The sequence below is a fragment of the Quercus robur genome, chromosome 10 (genome assembly GCF_932294415.1).
Source record: "Quercus robur chromosome 10, dhQueRobu3.1, whole genome shotgun sequence".
Classification (NCBI taxonomy): Eukaryota; Viridiplantae; Streptophyta; class Magnoliopsida; order Fagales; family Fagaceae; genus Quercus; species Quercus robur.
Genome location: NC_065543.1, coordinates 4,567,615 through 4,588,976, shown reverse-complemented (window position 1 = coordinate 4,588,976; position 21,362 = coordinate 4,567,615). Strand labels below are relative to the sequence as shown.

General features: G+C 38.8%; 1 protein-coding gene across 1 annotated transcript; it reads left to right on the top strand.

Moving 5' to 3' along the window:
• Positions 1-3,577: 3,577 nt before the first annotated feature.
• LOC126703747 (uncharacterized) lies at positions 3,578-4,426 on the top strand. Its single transcript, XM_050402826.1, has one exon. The coding sequence runs from the start codon at positions 3,578-3,580 to the stop codon at positions 4,424-4,426; it is 849 nt and encodes a 282-aa protein (XP_050258783.1).
• Positions 4,427-21,362: the final 16,936 nt, after the last annotated feature.

Below are 21,362 nucleotides of genomic sequence, written 5' to 3'. Positions count from 1 at the left end.
TAACATCGAAATAGCTCGCCCCCATTTGCAGTCTTGCATGTGAATTTCGGTCAACACCTATCTTCTTTATATATAGATACACATTATGAGAGAATCGATACAAAACACTCAGTCAGGAGAACTGAAGTATAATACTACAATACTTATCAAAAAAAAAAAAGTATAATACTACAAAATTAAAATAGCTGGCCACCATCTACTTCAATCTTTCTTTATATCATTATGATAATGTGTGTAATGAAGTGTTGAAGTTAGTTAGAGAGTCATAATGAAATTACTCTTTGAGATCTTCTTCAATTACTCAATGTATACCATGCAGTAAAGCAAAGTCTATCATAATACATGACTCATTCTCATCAGTTATCAATGAATTTGCAAAAGAAATTTAAGATACGCGAGATACCTCAGGCTCTCAGCAATGTTTTGTTTGGTGATTGAATATTTCAGAAATAAATTGGAAGTATTTCAAAATCGTAAAAGAAATTGTGATGTCGTATTATTACATTGATAGAAGAGAGAATCACATCAACTTGCACACGTGCCTTGGGGGTTTCTCTGTCTCTTTTATCCAAATTGAAATTAATGGGGACATAACCATGTGATTGTGCTAGCTAGCACAATCACATGTTGGACCAACATTTAATGATGATTAACTAACCATGTGATTGTGCTAGCTAGCACAATCACATGTTGGACCAATATTTAATGATGATTAACTATACATGTTGGACCAATATTTAATGATGATTAACTATAATATTGGTCCAACATGCGTTCACATTTTGAGTTTTGATAGACTCCAACACTCATGGTAGATACAAAGTTAATTAAAAAACAATGTTACTGCAGAAAAAGTTGGCCACCATTTGCATGTGAATTGTGCATGCAAATATAATAGTTTCACTGAATCACAGTATTTAGAAAGAAAAAAAAAGGTTTCAAATTGCGAAAAAACGATGCTTAATATTCGCTCAAGAGACCTCATATATGTATTATTTTATTACACATGCATTTCAGCATCAACATCAATCTCCCTTATGTAATTTGATAGTGTGTCTAATGAAGTCTTAAGCTAGTGTTTCCTCACTCAAAAAAAAAAAAATCTTAAGCTAGTGTAGAGAGCCATTAGGAACAGCTCTACAATATCAACATTTTAGTAATACATTTATGGGAAAAAAAAAAAAAAAAAGTTAATGGATGCTCTAAGAAAAAAGTAATTAATTTTTTTAATAATTTTTTATATTTCTCATAAAAGTGATATTAAAATTTTCTAAAATGGTATATTCACAAATGCATTAAGGACAATCATTAATTGTACCCTACGAAAACTTAATTGTCATCATCTAATAGATTAATTTGTTTAATAATTAATGGCCCAATAACCTATACATGGATGGAGATAGTGTTATATTGAAACATACCTTATGTACAAAGGGTTTGAGGGATACTCAAGTCATTCCACCACCTTTTGTTACTTAGTAATATCTATATGGGTCCGGTTAATGGATACCCTTAGGGTATTTGTTAATTGATCATTTTAGGAAAAAAATTTGTATCATTTTTATGAAAAATATAAAAAATTGTCAAAACAATTATTTACATTTTTATTTTTCTATAAAAAATTTCTAAAAATATTTCTTGACCCAATATCCTTATGAAGAGTCGTTCCCTTCCTCGGGGCAAAGGGACACTTTGCCTTAGCTAACAAAATTTTTAAAAAGTTTCCGAATGTATATATTTTTATAGTTTTTTTTGTGTTAATATTAGACCCCAAAATTGAGAGTAGCCCCCTCCCAAAAAAAAATAGATAAAAAAAAAAAAAAAAAAAAGAAGCTAACCCACCCAAAAAAGAGTTGAGCACATTATCAGTGGTCTCCAAAAATAGTTGTTAATAACAGGTAATAATAGTCCATTTTTAAAATTTAAAAATACTAAACTTTCTCCAAAAATAGTGCTTTTACTCATAAAGAAATTTTCACTTGAATATTTTATTATTATTTGGAACTAAACTTTTTGTTGTTGTTGTTGTTGGTAAGTTTCCAATTGTTTGTGTTAATGCTTGATTTAAACTGAAAATATTAAATGAAAAAAGAAACCCTAAATAGGGGAGATTTAATGATAGGGAATGATAGTACACTACTCAAAGAGAGAGAGAGAGAGAGAGAGAGAGAGAGAGAGAGAGAGAGAGAGAGAGAGAGAGAGAGAGAGAGAGAGAGAGAGAGAGAGATGTTTTTTTTAAAATAAAAAATATCAATAAAAAAACATTAAATAGAAGAGATTTAATTCTAGGAGTGATTGCAAATTTACAATAAAATGATGGTGATTCTTTTCTTTTCTTTTTGTTATATCAATGGCAAAGTAGGGAATTTGTGTATACTTAATAAAGTTTATAAAGATGACAAGTTCTTTTCAATATATATACACACACATTTGAGTAAATGTACGTGTGGGGACCAATTAATCAATAATTATTAAAACCGTGTTAACTGGGCTTGTGGCCTATCTGAGGAAGTTAAACCATCCGAGGATGCCCACATAAGGTTATAAGGGGAACCAAATGAAAAGAGGAGTAGATATCACATGAAATGGGTCCAATATTCGTCCGATGACAAAATCTTTCTTGGCAATATGTGTCCGAGGATGACCCGAACGCCGTATTGTCACAAACACACTTCGAAGCTACATTACCACTAAAGGTGGGACATGGGGCCAAGGGTAAGAAAGAAAAAATAAATAAATATCTTTAACAACTGCTGCCTCCGCATTAATTGCCTCTCAACCAACTCTCTAGCCGCATTAATGTGGAGGTGATACCTGAATAATGATGAAGCAGCCTTACAGCTGTTGGTTGGAGGTTCCAGGAGGTATTGGATGGACAGGAAGGGATCCCCCGAATCCAACCTACACGTATGTGGTGAAGATGACACCAAGAGGGCAGTATATAACATGGAAGAATGCATTAAGAGAAAGGATCGAAACTTCTAAACAATTGATGCTTAGAAGAAAATCTTATGAAATAAAGAACTTATCTTGTTTCAAGAATAAATTAGTCGTAATATCTGTATTAATCCATCTAGAAACGTTAAGTTTAATTGTTTTTCTTCTGAAGTTAATCCAGTTCTTTTATATCCACGCTTTACAAATTTATTGTTTGGGCCTTTAGCGTTCGAACCCAATACAAGTTTGGGATCGACACAAATTGAGTCCTTACAATTGGCGCCGTCTGTGGGAAGAGCTTGATTTAGATTAAAAGAAATCTGGTTCAACGTTCATGATAGAGGAAGCAGGTCCACATCACTACACAGTAGGACCACATCAAGTAGATGCCAACTTACACCAAGTAGAGTCAAGAGGCTCCTAGAATGGTAATCCGCACCGAAGTCTCAAACGGAGAGAAGGCCGTGAGGGGAGTGTGCGCACAACTCATACCACCAAAAGTCACTCCCGTGGGAAGAGTCATCTTTCCCATGCAAAGAATGACAGGGACTTACAACGTGAAATTGACGAGTTGAAAAGAGAGTTGCGCCACGCCAGGCCAGGACGTTCCCGGCCTAGCTCCGAACCGTCATCCGAGGAGATGGATGGAGCTAGTTATAGGCGGAGATCCAGAACTCCACCTAGTGAGACTTTTTCCTATGAAGAGGAGGACAGCTGTCGACATAGGTGCAAAAGCCCGCCTAGCAGGGGCTTAGGGAACAATGCCATGAACAAAGCGTTAAGCCAAGTCTCCAAATCACCCTTCACAAGGAATATAGAAGATGCGATTCTTCCTCGGCGATTCCACCAACCTATATTCACCCTATATGATGGTCGGACAAACCCAATAGAACACGTTAGCCATTTTAGCCAAAGGATGGCTATCTACTCCAGGGATGAGGCCTTGATGTGCAAGGTCTTTTCATCAAGTTTGGGTCCGGTGGCGATGAGATGGTTTAACGGTTTAAGGGCCAACTTTATTGAGTCCTTCAAAAAGCTTACCCGGGCTTTTGGCACTTGCTTTATCACCTGCAGTAGGGTTCCTCGGCCTTTGGGATCCTTGCTGTCTATGTCCATACGAGAAGGCGAGACTCTTAAAGCTTATTCAAATAGATACTGGGAAATGTTTAATGAAATAGAGGGAGAGCATGATGATATGGCTATAAGTATTTTCAAGGCTGGTCTTCCAGCCGAGCATGATTTAAGGAAATCTCTAACTGGTAAACCTATTACCAGTGTACACCAATTAATGGACAGGATCGACAAGTACAGAAGAGTAGAAGAAGACCAACTTCAGGGAAAAGGAAAGACTAAGGTAATCCCTCAGGAGAGAAGAGATTTCAGGTCGGGCTGTTACAATAGTAATCGACCTCGGAAAGACTTCGTTGGGCAATCGGGTTCTGCTGACACCCAGTTGGTTAATGCAGTGTTTCGGGAGTCAGTGCAGTAGGTATTGGAGAAGATAAAGAACGAGCCATTTTTTAAATGGCCAAACAAGATGACAGAAGAGCCTAAGAGACACAACCCGAACCTATATTGCCACTATCATCAGGATCATGGGCATATGACAGAAGATTGCAGGAATTTATGGGACCATTTGGAGCAGCTGGTCCGAGAGGGGAAATTGAAGCAACTCTTGCATCATTTCAGTGGTAGGGTAGGCCAGGCAGGCTCAGAGATGCGTGGGGACGCTTCTTTAAGACTCCCCCTTGGCACAATAAACGTTATTTTTGCCGCCCCGGGGAGGACTGGATCTTGTCCTTCCAGGGTATTGTCGATGTTCCGACCTCCGGCCGAGGAGCATTGCCAAGCGTCAAAAAGAGCCAGGGTGGACATCCCCCTGATTTTGGGCTTTTCAGATGAGGACAAGGTTGGAACCATACAGCCCTATGATGATGCTCTGGTGGTCACCTTGAGAATTGGTGGGTACGATGTAAAAAGGGTGATGATTGATCAAGGTAGTGTTGTTGATATAATGTACCCAGATTTGTATAAAGGGTTAGGTTTGAAGCCTGAGGACTGGGCAGCCTACAGTTCCCCTCTGGTAAGTTTTGAGAGAAGGATGGTCGTTCCAAGGGGATAGATCAGACTACCTGTGCAAATCGATATGGATGTAATGGAGGTGGACTTCATTGTTGTAGACATTTTCTCTCCATACACAGCCATTATGGGCAAACCTTGGCTTCATACCTTGGGAGCAGTCTCATCTACTCTACATCAGAAGGTGAAGTACCCATCTGGAGGCCAAGTATTGGAAATATTAGGAAGCCAAGTTGCAGCTCGGCAGTGCCTTGTAGCAACTATACAATATCGGCTAGAGGCAGAGACCTTGGCTACTGCCGATAATGGATTATAGCAATTAAAACCCCCAGCATTACCCTTAGATGGACCAGCCGACGAGGTAAAGTGTGAAGATTTGGAGAGGGTAATTGTTGCTGATGATCCGGAAAGATTTTTCCAGGTTGGGGCTAAGCTGCCTTTGCAAGAAAAGGAGCAATTGCTGGAATTCCTCAGAGAAAATGTAGATGTGTTCGCATGGAGCCCATATGAAGCCCTAGGTGTAGATCCGAATTTCATTTGTCATCGACTCAACGTGAATCCTTCCATTATTCCGAAAAGACAGCCACCTCAGCGACTATCAAAAGAGCATGCCAAAGCTGTCAGAAGTGAGGTGGCCAAGCTCAAGCAGGCTAGGGCTATCAAAGAAGTTTTTTACCCTCAATGGTTAGCCAATACGGTGGTGGTAAATAAGAAGACAGGAAAGTGGCGAGTGTGCGTGGATTTCACGGATCTTAATAAGGCTTGTCCCAAGGATCCTTTTCCTATGCCAAAGATAGACCAGTTGGTGGATGCAACCGTTGGTCATCCTCGGATGAGTTTTTTGGATGCCTTTCAAGGATAACACCAAATACCGCTAACATTGGACGATCAAGAGAAGACAACTTTCGTCACCCCTATTGGAAACTATCATTATAAAGTGATGCCCTTTGGTTTGAAAAATGCAGGATCTACCTATCAACGAATGATGAGTAAAATGTTCGAACCACAACCAGGAAGAAACATTGAAGTCTATATCGATGATATGGTAGTGAAGAGGAAAGTGGTGTCCGAGCATGTGGAAGATCTTATGAACATCTTTGGAATACTGAGAAAGCATAAGCTATGTCTGAATGCTTCAAAGTGTTCTTTTGGTGTAGGCTCCGGGAGGTTCTTGGGGTACATGGTGACTCATAGAGGAATTGAGGTAAACCCAAATCAGATTAAGGCCATCAACGATTTACAAGCACCTCGGAACCCAAAAGAAGTGCAGAAACTGACTGGAATGATTGCTGCTTTGAATCGATTTATCTCTAGGTCGATCGAGAGGTGCCATCCCTTTTTCCTTCTACTGCATAAATGGAAAGGATTTGAATGGACCGAGGAGTGTGCTGTGGCATTTCAGCAGTTGAAAGAATACCTGTCCAAGCCGCCTATCATGTCTAGTCCTGAGGTGGATGAGGTCATGTTTGCTTATCTAGCAGTTACCCCTCATGCAGTTAGTTTTGTCTTAATACGAGAGGACAGCAGCGTCCAAAGACCAGTTTATTACGTAAGTAAGTCCTTTCATGAAGCTGAGGTAAGATACTTATCATTGGAAAAGGCCATCTTGGCGGTGATCCATGCAACACGCAAACTTCCACATTACTTTCAGGCCCATATTGTGGTTATTTTAACTCAGCTACCTCTCAAGTCCATACTTAGAAGTGCAGATTATACTAGGAGAATTGCTAAGTGAGGCACAATCCTAGGTGTTTTCGACATTAAGTATATGCCTCGCACTGCTGTGAAAGTTCAAGTCCTTGCCGATCTGGTAGCTGAGTTCGTCGAGTGTCCAGAAGAAGCTAACATGAAGCAAAGTGACATGGATGAAAAGCCGGTTGGTCTGATCTCCACACAAGGCGGTTCCTCCTGGAGAGTATATGTGGACGGAGCATCAAACCAACGGGGGGCAAGATTGGGGCTAGTTTTGATATCCCCTGAAGAGATCATCATTGAGAAATCCTTGAGGTTGGGATTCTTGACTACTAACAATGAAGCAGAATACGAAGCTTTGTTGATGGGAATGAGTATGGTCCAGAAAATGGGTGGAAAGGTAGCAGAATTATTCTCGGATTCAAAATTGGTAGTCGGCCAAGTGAAAGGAGAACTGGAAGCCCGAGATCCAAGAATGCAAGGATATTTGAGTCAAGTTAGGCATATGCAAACGAAATTTGAATCTTTTGACTTGTCACATATCCCCCGAGGTGAAAATACCCACGCCGATTCCCTGGCAACCCTTGCCATCTCTTCAACACGGAGTTTTCCTCGGGTGATAATCGTCAAAGATTTGTATACCCCCACCCCATCAGGAAAGGACGTACGTCAGTTTCATCGAGTCAATCTAGCGCCGAACTGGATGGATCCCATATTGAAATTCCTCGAAAGTGACACCTTGCCCGAAAAGAAAATAGAAGCTGAGAAAATATGGAGGAAAGCTCCTCGGTTTTGTTTATCCGAGGACAAAAAGTTATACAAACGGTCTTTTTCTAGGCCATACTTACTTTGTATACATCCCAAGATGTCAAAGTCACTCCTAGAGGAGCTGCATGAAGGCATTTGTAGAAGTCATGCGGGGGGAAGGTCCCTATCACACCGGGCCATTACTCAAGGATATTGGTGGCCAAATATGCAGAAGGAAACGCAGGAGTATGTTAGAAAATGTGACCAGTGTTAGAGATTCGCTACAAACATCCACCAGCCTGGAGGAATTCTTAACCCTCTGTCCAGCCCTTGGCCTTTTACTCAATGGGGGCTAGATATTGTCGGCCCTTTTCCTAAAGTTTTAGGAAACAAAAAGTATCTGCTGGTCAGTACATATTATTTTACTAAATGGGTCGAAGCTGAACTTTGGCTAACATTGAAGACGTAGATGTTAAGAGGTTTATCTGGAAGAATATTGTTACGCAATTTGGAACTCCGCGCACTCTTGTCTTGGATCACGGCCTTCAATTTGATAGTAAGGCCTTCAGGCAATATTGTTCAGACTTAGGTATAAATAATAGATATTCCACTCCGGCCTATCCTCAAGGGAATGGGCAAGCTAAGGCTGTTAACAAAGTAATAGTCAATGGATTTAAGAAGAGATTGGATGATGCAAAATGAAAATGGGTGGAGGAATTGCCACATGTTCTTTGGACCTATCGAACAACGCATCGACGATCAACAGGAGAGACTCCTTTTTCCATGACCTATGGAGCCGAAGACATCATCCCTCTGGAAACTGGATTCCCAACGTTAAGGATTAGTACATTTTCTTCGGATAGTAACGATGGGCTGTTGGGAAAAAGTTTAGACTTGATCGAAGAGCGAAGGGAGAATGCAATGGTCCAATTGGCTTACTACCAGCATAAACTCAAGCAAGGCAATGATACTAATGTAAAGCTAAGACCGTTAGCGGTAGGAGATTTGGTGCTGAGGAAAGTTCTGGGAACCACCAAGAATCCAACTTGGAGAAAATTGGGGCCAAATTAGGAAGGGCCTTATCAGATTACTTCAGTAGCCGGAATAGGAGCATATTATCTGGAAGACCTAGATGAAAAAGTTGTACTCTATCCTTAGAATGTAAACAATCTCAAGATGTATTATTATTAATAAAAGTAATTTAGTTTGGGTTTTTTTTAATTTATGCTGATCATGCATCTTGTGTTTCCACATCTAATGACATCTTATGAAGTATTAAACAGAAACTAAGTTATGTCAGATCCTCGGATAACAAGCTTAGTGGAAATTAATACCCTATGACATCTTATGAAGTATTAAACAGAAACTAAGTTATGTCAGGTCCTCGGACCACGAGCTTAGTGGAAATTAATACCCTATGGCATCTTATGAAGTATTAAACAGAAACTAAGTTATGTCAGGTCCTCGGACCACAAGCTTAGTGGAAATTATTACCCTATGGCATCTTATGAAGTATTAAACAGAAACTAAGTTATGTCAGGTCCTCGGACCACAAGCTTAGTGGAAATTAAAACCCTGTGAAATCTATTGGGTCACTAAGTGGGTTCCATAGAAACTAATACAGCCTCTCGCTATTAAAATGCTAATACCACTTGGGCTTATGCATTCCAAAATAACAAATTCTCAAATATCGTCCTAAGATCACAGGGTTTTTAATTATCTATTGAAGATATAAACCCCAATAAGCCTATGAACATCATCTAATGTATAACTGAAGTACTTTAGACCCAACTTTATCCAACTTTTGAACATTCCCTTAAGTTTCAATTTATTAGAAGGAATGCATATATATCCAAAATGTCTCCCTAAGATCTCATAGTATTAATGTTTATCACCCATTTTAACCGCCAACTATTAATGTGTATAAGTTATTTTTTCTCTTGCAAACGAAAGACAGTCAAGATGAATCCATTCAAGCTAAGAAAACAAAGCGAACAAGTACAAAAATAAGATAAAACGGCAACAACGACAAGCAAATAGACAGAAAATCCTTACAAAAGTCCTAATCAAATTGTAAAATAAGGCCTATTTTTTCAACTTAATTTGGAGCTTGGGAGTTTGGTTGGCTAATTTATCTGCCTTTGAGGTAATGACTCCCTCCTTGTCCTTAGTAACTCCCCCAGCTGGCATGACTGTAGAAGCCAAATCCCGTTGAAAGCCTTGAGAGGCTACCTCTGCCTCAGAAGTTGCTGTAGTCTTGTCCAAGGAGACTTCTTGAGGGGCATTAGTCTCTTTAGCTGGTTCTGGTTGGCCAGGGGGAGGAAGATTTTGAGGCAAAACCTCCTGATTAGGATTGGTGGTTGAGGGAGTGTCTTCGGCTTGAGTGGACGGAGGATCCAAGGCACGGATTGCTGTAGGATAGAACACATTCTCTACTTTCCTTAACTCGGATGAAGCCTCAACCCCAGCTCGGTTAAGGGCTTCATTCCAGGTTTGGGTGTAGTAAATACGACACACCATTGGCACCTCTGCCCTTAGCATCTCCTCTATCTCAGCCACCCCGAGGTCGTAACCTTTCTGTTCGGCCTCATTCGTTGCCTGTTCGGCCTCAACCTTTGCCTTCTCGGCTTCCTCCCTGGATTTTTCAGCTTGCTCCCTTAATTTTTGGGTTTCCTCTAAGTGCTTTTTAAGGATTGCCACTTGCTCCCGGGCAGCCTTCAATTCTTCATTTGTCTCGTGCAAGCGCTTTCTCTGGTCCTCGGCTTGCTTTTAGAAGCCTTCCAAGGCCGAGTCAGAGCTTTTCGAGCTTGCTCTTCAGCAATTAATTTTTTCTTAAAATGTCCACCAAGTTTTGCTCAAATATTGTTAAAGTTTGTACAGCCAACGCCCATCTTTTCCTTTCATCTTCTAATTGATTGTAGTAGTTATTGAGCATCTCATCCAGTCTAAAAGTATTTTGGATAACCTAAAAGGAAGAAATTAACACTATAGTCAGTAAAGAGTACACATCAGTTAGTAATGATCGCAAAAGGAAAAAGAAAAGAGTTAGCACTATACCATTCCCAAATATCTTTTATTGTTAAGGATGAGTTCATTCTTCCTTGCATTTTTTATTTCGGTCATGTCCTTTGGGAGTAACAAAGTCTCCTCTACAGCCGAGGCTACATGGCACCCAATGCCACCATTGAAGTCCCTAATAGATGCATCATCTCGTAGAGGCTCCCCACCGTGCATGGGTGCTGGCAACCAGGCTTGTGGCTCAGGAGGTTGAGTGTCAGACCTCTCCTAGCCTCGCTGAAGAGTATGGCTAATCTTCTGCTACTTGGCAGCTCGTTGGGCATCTTTTTCGCGGGTCAAACGGGAATTTCCTGTATCGACCACATCTTTCCCTTTCTGCTCCCTACGCCTTTTCAGTTTCGGCAGCATCAGCTCTAACCGTCTGGAGAGGTTGATGAGAAGCAGGAGGAGGAGACCTAGTGGAAAAAGGAGGAATCTGGGATTGCGTTGATTTTCCCGATGCACTCTTCCTAGGTTGATTCTTTATCAGCTCCATTAGACTTTTTTGGGGCTTCCTTTGTATTCCCATCTCGTCAAGATCTTCCTCGGAGTGTATAGTTTGATTGAAAATCTCAAAATCGTCCGAGGAGTCTGATAGTTCTACAACTTCCTCTGGACTTTCTTCTTCTTCTTCCTCTTTTTCTTCTTCCTCTTTTTCTTCTTCTTCCTCTTTCTCTTCTACTTCCTCTTCCCTGAGGGAAAGTTGGGATGAAGAGGCTCCTGTTGAGATAGCAACAACAAAAAGGGGCTTAGTGCGAGAGGTGTCCTTAGGAAGTGGAACACCTTCTGGAACGATGAACCCCTGGTAGACAACGCTAATACGGTGAAGCCGGGGATCGCAGACTTTGATCACACACTTCGGTGCTTGGAAAGCAAATGAGAGGGGGGTGTAGCCGAGGATCAAATGGGCTACCCGGAGTTGGCCGTCTGCTTCGTTCACGTATATCTCGGCTTTCAATACCCTGTCCAAACTTGCTTTGTTGACTAAACTAAGTTTGGGCTTGGTAGAACTTCTATCTGCAAAATCATTGAATTGAAATGAAGCGTCATTAGGGATAAGAATACTAAGACTAAAGACAAAAAAAAATAAAAAATAAAGGGAAAATATGTATGTATAAACCGAACGTTATGAATCCATGTTTACATTCCCACCTGGTTCTCCTTCCTCCATAGGGCATGGCAGACCATCATGCCATTCCCTAGAAAAGATAAGGAAATCCTCCTTTAAGTTCTTGTTTGAAGTGGGAAGGCACTAAATTAGCCTCACCGCGGGTTACCTCGACTTGAGATAATATCCCTGCCCCTTCAAATGGTGGAGGTTGTACACCCAATTCACGTCATGATGGGTCAGGTTTAGGTCCATTCTCTCATTCAAGGCTTCTATACTTCCTAGGACCCTAAACATGTTTGGGGCACACTGAGTTGGGGATAACCTAAAGAACCTAAGGTAGTTCCTAGGAATAGTACCCATGGGGATGGTCATCCTGCCTTTTATGAAGGCAATCATGGGAATAACCACTTCCCCTGTTCTTCTAGCACCGGCCCATTCCCTCTGGGCTACGTACCTCATACCCACTGTTGAGGGGATCCTATACTTAGCGCGGAAACTTCTCATACCTTCCTCGGACTCAACTAGACATCGAAACTTACCCTCTTTCCCCATTTTCCTAAAGGGTTTCGTAGAGAAATTAACGAGTTTAAGATGAAAGCTGAAAAGGTTTTAAGAAGACTTACAGGTTTAAAAGAGGGTCCTCGGACAAGATTTTAGTATTTATAGATGCCCAGGAAAACAACGAAAAATGAGAAAGACAGGTTCAGTGTATAAGCTCTAGAATTGTGTGATCGCTGAAAGTAAGAAAGAGAATTGATTTGAAAATTCCTTTATAGTCGTGCAGAAGTCATGAGCGAGAAATTTCCCGCTCGCAAAACGAGATAGACCCTCCACCATTCGATTTACATCTTACCGTTGAACGTGGGGGATAGGGGCATCACCAAAATTTAATGCTGCCGCGCTCGAGACGCTGAAGCGTCAAGAGCATGCCCAAAACGTAAAAGGGTATGGGCTTGTGACATCAAAATCAATATTTTCTCCCGAGGAGTCGAAAAGTAAGATTTTGAGGGGCTATTGTGGGGGCCAGTTAATCAGTAATTATTAAAACTGTGTTAATTGGGCCTGTGGCCCATCCGAGAACGTTAAACCATCCGAGGAGGCCCACATAAGGTTATAAGAGGAACCAAATGAAAAGAGGAGTAGATATCACATGAGATGGGCCCAATATACATCCGAGGACAAAATCCTTCTTGGCAATATGTGTCCAAGGACGACTTGAATGCCGTATTGTCACAAACACACTTCGAATCTACATTTCCACTAAAGGTGGGACATGGGGCCAAGGGTAAGAAAGAAAAGATAAACAAATATTTTTAACAACTGCTGCCTCCGCATTAATTACCTCTCAACCAACTCTCTGGCCGCATTAATGTGGAGGTGATGCCTGAACAGTGATGAAGCAACCTTACAGCTGCTGGTTGGAGGTTCTAGGAGGTGTTGGATGGGACAGGAAGGGATCCCCCGAATCCAACCTACACGTGTGTGGTGAAGATGACACCAAGAGGGCAGTATATAACATGGAAGAATGCATTAAGAGAAAGGATCAGAACTTCTAAACAATTGATGCTTAGAAGAAAATCTTACAAAATAAAGAACTTAGCTTGTTTCAAGAATAAATTGGTCGTAATATCTGTATTAATCCATCTAGAAACGTTAAGTTTAATCGTTTTTCTTCTGAAGTTAATCTAGTTCTTTTATATCCACGCTCTACAAATTTATTGTTTAGGCCTTTAGCGTTCAAACCCAATATGAGTTTGGGATCGACACAAATTGAGTCCTTACAGTATGTATGTGTATGTGTTTACAATTTCTCCTTATTCATGTATCAATATGTAATTCGTCTCACCAAACCAAAATTTCCGACTCTGTCCTCAGCTGCTTGCCTTTACTCTACCCCCAAGCCCCTTTCCTCACCATGATGTCAATTGCTAAAGCAAGACTTAAAAAGGAAAATTGAATGTACCAGAAAGAAATAAGGAGGATTTCATGTACAAGTTAGACATAATAATGAATAATTCTTAGATATTTTTGAAGCACAATGAATGATGCTCCCTCCTCTCATATTCATAGTGGGACTTGTTAAATTTATGATGAAATTCACCATGAATGTAAGAAGATGAAACACCATTTCATTATACTCCAGAGCTATCTATGAATTTTCCATGGTTAACCCACGCTTAGAGCTCAACAACCGCTATAATTACCAAATACCCACTTGACCATTTGAATTATATGGTTTACATAAAACCAACACATTATTTTCATTTTCAAAATTTGGGTACTATGAATCTCCGTTTAGTTGCCAATGCAAGAAAACTTTAAGATGGTGACTACTTATATCCTTCTATTGATTAATGATGTACATGTCCCTCAAGTTCATAGCAGCTTAAGCTGCAGTAATCCCTGCTTAGTTTGCATTTAGTATGTTGTCTATTATTATAAACTAGTCGTAGATCCAAGGAAAGTGTGAGAATATATAATTATTTTGAGATATGATATAATATATAATTTATTCTTTACAAATATATAATTTTATCATTTTTTTAGTATTTTTTATTGATATTATTCTTTTTTGAAGTGGTCCATATTCCTCTAAATCTCTAACTATGATTGTTATTATATATTATATTTTCCTAACTTCTTTTGGTACAACTAAAAGTTTATGTTTCAAATTTATTATTCAAATTCTCATTCTCTTAAGGAGGAGGTTATATATTTCGGGTTTAACTTACCTCCAGTACTTTTTTAACTGGAGATCTCCTTTTATTTTAAATACACAATAACAAGTGGTAGTAGGTTTTAATCTCCACCTTTTATTTAGTTAGTGCGTGATGTGGCAATTCCTCATTAAAAGAAAATTAGATTTCAATTAAAAAAGTACTGAAGGAAAGCTAAACCCATATTTTTTTTTTTTGGTACAACTAAAATTTTTAAGTTTCAAATTTATTATTCAAATTCTCATTCTCTTAAGGAGATTATTATGATAATAAAAATTATTATATAATTACGATTGGTATTACTCAAATAATTGATAATACTCTCAACCCAAACTTTTTTTTTTTTTCTTCCATTCTTAAGCAAGTACATTGAAATAGGGCCAAAATGGGTTTTTACCCCTTCTCACAAATTTTCCAGCAAAATGTTCCATGTCTGAAACTAATTAGGGAAATGCCCCTGTTTTGAAACTCGATTTTTGGAATATCGAGTTATAACGAACATGGACTTAGGGGAAAAAAAAATTTTGGAACTCGAGTTCATGGAACTCAAGTACTTTATAGTGAACTCGAGTTCTAGAATTTCTTTTTTTTTTTTTAATTTTTTAGTTTGCTATAACTCGATTGTCCAAAAATCGAGTTTCAAAACAGAGGCATTTCCCTAATTAGTTTCAAATATGGGGCATATTGCTGAAAAGTTTTGACGAAATGGGCAAATGCCCATTTTCTCCTTGATCAAATAAACCAAAAATAAACCGAATTGGATTGAAGTAGACTGAATTGGACTAAATAGGACAAAGTAGACTGAATGCCGAAACGCAATAAAAAAAAAAAAAATTTAAGTCAGAAAGAAGTGAATAAAAAGGGAGCGAATGATTGTGTAAGGGGATCCTCGCTCTCTAAATCTGTAATCATCAAGCACAAATGCGCAATTGACACTTGGGATTGGCATTCAATAACAATTTTTTATCCTAAAATAAAAGAGAGGCGTAATAATCACCATTAACTGCAAATATTGTCCAGTGGCTAAAAGTTTGAACAGAGAATAGATTACAGTTGATAGATATATGGCATGCTTTCTTAGACGTTAGTCAAAAAATAACTATAATACACTTTATATCATTATGATAATGTGTATAATGAAGTGTTGAAGCTAGATTAGAAAGTCGTACTGAAATTACTGGTGATCTAATATTTCAGAAATAAATTGGAAGTATTTCAAAATCATAGAAGAAATTGTGATGTCGTATTATATATACATTGATAGAAGAGAGAATCACATCAACTTGCACACATGCATGCCTTGGGGGTCTCTCCGTCTCTTTTATCGATATTGAAATTAATTAACGGGGACATAACCATGTGATTATGCTAGTTAATCATCATTAAATATTGGTCCGACGTCCTAGCTAGGTTCAATGTGCATTCACATTTTGAGTTTTGATAGATTCAATACTCATGGTAGATAAGCCGACAACGCTAATTAGAAAACAATATTATTGCAGAAAAAACTGGCCACCATATGCATGTGAATTTTGCATGCAAATATAATAGTTTCACTGAATCACAGTCTTCCGAAAGAAAAAAAATGTTTCAAATTGCGAAAAAACGATGCTTAATATTCGCTCAAGAGACCTAATATATGTATTAGTTTATTAGTTACACATGCATTTCAGCATTAAGCTAGTGTAGAGAGTCGTTAGGAACAGTTCTACAATATCAACCTATCTTTTAGTAATACATTTATGGAAAAAGTTAATGGATGCATTAAGAAAAAAATAATTAATTTATTTTAAAATTTTTTATATTTCTCTTAAAAGTTATATTAAAATATTTCTAAATGGTATATTAAAAAATGCATTAAGGACACTCATTAATCAGACCCTACAAAAACTTAATTGTCATCATCTAATAAATTAATTTGTTTAATAATTAATGGCCCAATAGCCTATACGTAGATGGGGATAGTGTTATATTGGAACATACCTTATGTACAAAGGGTTTGAGGAATACTCAAGTCGTTCCACGACCCATTCAAAAAAAAAGTCGTTCCACGACCTTTTGTTACTTAATATCTATATGGTTCCACTTAATTGAAGCTCTTAGGATATTTGTTAATTGACTATTTTATAATAAAAAAAAGTTTATAATACTTTTATGGAAAATATAAAAAGTTATCAAAAAAATTTATTTACATTTGGTCTAATTCAGTCTTATTCAATACACTTTGGTCCTATTTGGTCAATCATGTTCAATTCGGTCCACTTCAGTCTTATTCGGCCTTATTCGCTCCATTCGGTCCAATTTGGGTTTTCGGTTCACTATGGTCCTATTCGGTTCATTTGGTCATATTCGGTCCACGTCGGTCCATTTAGTCTTATTCGGTCCTATTCCCTCCACTTTAGTCCTGTTTGGTCTATTATGTTAAATTCAGTCCTCTTCGGTCCATTTTCTCTTATTCAGGCCACTTCTGTCCATTCGGTTCAATTTCGTTATTCTCGGTCCATTGTGTTCAATTCGGTCCTCCTCGGTCTATTTGGTCTCATTCGGTCCATTTGGCCTAATTCGGTTCTATTCAGTCCACTTTGGTCCTATTTGGTCCAATGAGTACATTTCGGTCCACTTTGGTCCGTTTCATCTTATTCAGTCCACATCAGTCCATTTGGTCTTATTGGGTTCTATTCAATCCACTTTAGTCTTATTTGGTCCATTATGTTCAATTCGGTCCTCTTCGGTCTTATTCGGTTCATTCTATCCACTTTGGTCTTATTCGATCATATTCAATCCACTTTGGGCTTATTCTGTCATTTCGGTCCAATTTGGTCATTCTCGATCCACTACGGTCTTGAATTGACCGAAGTAAACCGAATAGACCTAATTGAACTGAGGTGATCTGAAGTAGACCAAATTGGACCACAATTGACCAAAGTGGACTGAAATAGACTGATTCAGATCAAGTTGATGAAGTGGACTAAATTTCGATCTGTTATTAGCATAGCCAAGATTGTGTTTTGATATAAATTCAAATCCATACTTTTCAAAATAATCAAGTATTAACTCAAACTAAAACCATAAGAGAGAAAAATATGCTACTTGTAATGGGAAACTAAAAAATACAACACCAAAACGTATGAACCCATAATAGAGTTTTAAAAATTACAATGATTCATCAATATAAAGAAGAATTGTAAGAAAGAATAAAAAAATGGAGAGAGAGAGAGAGAGAGAGAGAGAGAGAGAGAGAGAAAATAACCATGTTTCAAGAGAGAATGTGAGAGAATAATAAGAAATATATATAAACTAATATTAGAAGAAAAAAAGTAAAAATAAAAAAATTGTTATAAATACCAAATTATCCAAATCATTTTATGTTATGTAATAAAATAACATTATATTCTTATATACTATCTTTATATATAATGCAATAGGATAATATCTATGAAATCAAAGAGAAGAAAAAAGATAACAACTTAAAAACAGTTTCAAATAATACAAAAACTTATCAACTTAAAGTAGAGATGTAAGAAAAATAAAAATAAAAATCCACCAAAAAATGAAAAAAATAATTTTTGAGAGAGAGAGAGAGAGAAAAATAACCTTATGTGTGTGGGAAAACTATGTATAGAATGAAATTGAGAATTGTAAATTTATAGTAAGAGGGGGAATAAGAAAAGCCATAAATAAAGGAAGATAAAGGGATTGAGGAAAAGTGATATTAAGATAGTTAGTAGTGGAGAGATGAAAAGATAGAAGGGGTAGCGCTTAACTTTTAAATTGAATTTGTTTTCTCCCTCGTAGGAGCTCTCCCTCTCGTGAAAACGAGTACTATCTCCCTAGGGTTCTCCTAGGGCTTTCTCTTTTTTTTTTCTTAACCCTTCCTACCTTTTCCACCCTCTCCCTCTTTCCTTAACTCTCTTCTCAACAACCGTTGCGATATCACTCTTTGTAGGCTGGAAATTTTTTTTTGGAGATAGTTACTATGGCTGAAGATGTTATTAACAGTATGGGGAACCTAAAGTTGACGTCCGAGGAAGTAGAAGAAATCCAGGTTTCAGATGAGGGCAGATCGGAGGAGATTGATGGCTGCGTCTTAAGCCTGATAGGGAAATTCCTAATATGTAAACCTTATAATCGCAAAGGAGCAAAAAACACACTACGGAAAGCGTGGGGTCTAAATCAAAAGCTGCAGATATCGGAGGTGGGCTCCAACCTTTTCCAATTCAAGTTTCAATCCGAATATGATCTTGAACGTATTTTTTGAGGAGGGCCGTGGAGCTTTGATAACCAACTTTTGCTGCTTACACGGTTGAAAAAAGGTATGAGTGCTGAAAATGTAGTATTGGAACATGCATCACTATGGATTCAGATATGAGGTGTGCTGTTCGATATGATAGCTCCGAAGGTGGCGATGGAGATTGGAAACAAAATGGGAGTAGTTGAGGATGTTGAACGACGGCAACGAACTGATGATCAGAACCTATCCTTACAAGTTAGGGTCGCTTTGCCTATATCTAAACCCCTCCGTAGAGGTGGTTTTCTAATGGGCTCGGACGGGCAGCGCCATTGGGTTGACTATAAGTATAAAAGGCTGCCAGTGTTCTGCAATTTTTGTGGGGTTCTAGGACATGATATCAAACACTATCAAGCACATTTTGAAGTGACAAAAAAGTCTATTGCCATTGACTACCAGTACGGAGACTGGCTGAAAGTAGCAAGTTGAAGAAATAGATCCCCACCTTGCCGAAGTAATACTAGTCCGTCTTGGGATGCTTCAGTGGATAAGGAGAACAGCCATGATATGGGTAGCAGTGGGGCAGGCGTAGCGGCGCAGAGGGCGGATAGGGTTTTGGATCTAAGTGAGAAGCAACAAGCTCATTATGGTACGAACGTAATAGACAGGATTGGCCCAACAGTTCAGGCGGATATCTCAGAGAGCTTTACGCATGGGATTTCTTGCATGGACAATAACGTGCCGAGCTTCGTGCTAGGTGGAGATGTTGGTTTAAATTTAAATGAAGATAAAAGTAATGGGCTTAAGGAAGTCAATAAGGAGGTGGGCCTGGCTGCTATAAAGCCCAGTAAACAATTAGCCAAGTGGACAAGGCTCAATAGAATGGAGGATGGGCCAACTGACTTAAATAAATCCACTAATAAGCCTATGTTGGGAAAAAGATTGTTGGAAGACATCCTGGACATGAATTGGATAGATGAAGATGCAGCGTTATCTGAGAAACATTCCAGAGTAGTTTTTAGCAATGGTGTTTCAGAGGTTACATCGGCGGGGGTGGAAGACCACCCTTGCCGAGAGCAATGAAAATACTCAGCTGGAACTGCCAAGGGCTTAGGAACCCTTGAACAGTTCAAAACCTCCACAAAATTGTGAAGGAACAAGCTCCCTCTATCTGTTTCCTCATGGAAACTAGACTAGACAGAGAAGGTATAAATCACTGGTGCAAGGAACTTCCCTTTAAGAACTGTTTTGTTGTTAAAAAACCGGGTCATGGTGGTGGACTTGCTTTGTTGTGGAAGGAAGATATTGGAGTAGATGTGTTTAAGTTTTCAGACAATCAAATTTCAGTGACGGTGACCGAGAGTGATGGATTTCAGTGGGTACTAACCGGTTTTTACGGATGGCCAAAGACGCAAGATCGATATAAATCCTAGGCTCTTCTCTCTCATATTTTTTCTCTCATTGATGGTGCTTGGATGTGTATTGGTGACTTCAATGCGATGCTAAACTCATCAGAAAAACTCAGTTGTAGACCAGCTCCACCATGACAACTTGATGCGTTCCATGCAGCTTTGGAGTGGTGTAATTTGGTGGATTTAGGCTTCATTGGCTATCCGTTTACTTGGAACAATAGACGACCAGAGGTTGCCAACACCAAGGAACGATTAGACAGAGCAGTTACGAACCAGGTGTGGCGAACTAAATTTCCTAAAACTACAGTAACCCATATTGTCTCGCATACTTCGGATCACCTCCCTCTAATTCTTCAGGACCAGGTACCTCTAAAACTTAGCCATAAGGGAAGACGTGGTTTTAAGTTTGAAGAAGCTTGGCTGCTTTGGGATGATTGTGAGAAGGTGATTTAGGAAGCTTGGGTTAATAGTGAAGGATGTAATTCAGCCTTAGAAACAGCTAGTAAGAAGATTAGTGGTTGTGCTTCGAAGTTGCTAGTGTGGGGTGCCTCAAAAACACATCTAGGTACTGAAGAAATTAAAAACTTGCAGAAAAGAATTGAGGTTCTGAACCGGGCTCCACCAACACAACAGAATATGAGTGATTTTCTTCAAGCTAGCAAGGAATTGGATGACTAGTTTAGAAAACAGGAAATTTATTAGGCCCAAAGATCAAGGGTAAATTGGATCAATCACGGTGATAAAAACTCAAAAAATTTCCACCTAAAGGCATCCCAACGTAGGCAGAAAAATTTTATCCCAGGAATCATGGACTCACAGGGTTGTTGGGTAGAGGATATGGAAGATGTGGCAGGTGTTGCAGTACAGTATTTTAACAATATATTCTCCTCAAGCCCATGTACAAGAATTGAGGAATGCCTTGAAGCAGTACCACAGAAGGTGACGCTTGATATGCAACAAACTTTGACCAATGAGTTTAATGCGGAAGAAATAAAATCAGCTTTATTCCAAATGGGACACACAAGGGCGCCTGGACCAGATGGTGTGAATGCCATTTTTTATCAAAAATTTTGGCATATTGTTGGTGATACTGTTGTGTCTGCTGTCCTTGAGTCTCTTAATAATGGTCATATGTTGCTTGCATTAAATTATACCCATATTGTACTCATCCCAAAAATTAATAATCCTGTGAAGATGTCTGATTTTAGACCTATTAGTCTCTGTAATGTTATCTACAAAATTATTGCAAAGGTTTTGGCAAACAGGTTGAAACAGATATTACCTCATATTATTGCCCCAACACAAAGTGCCTTTGTTCCAGGGAGATTGATCACAGATAATGTGCTGATGGCCTATGAAGCCTTACATATGATGCATGGTAG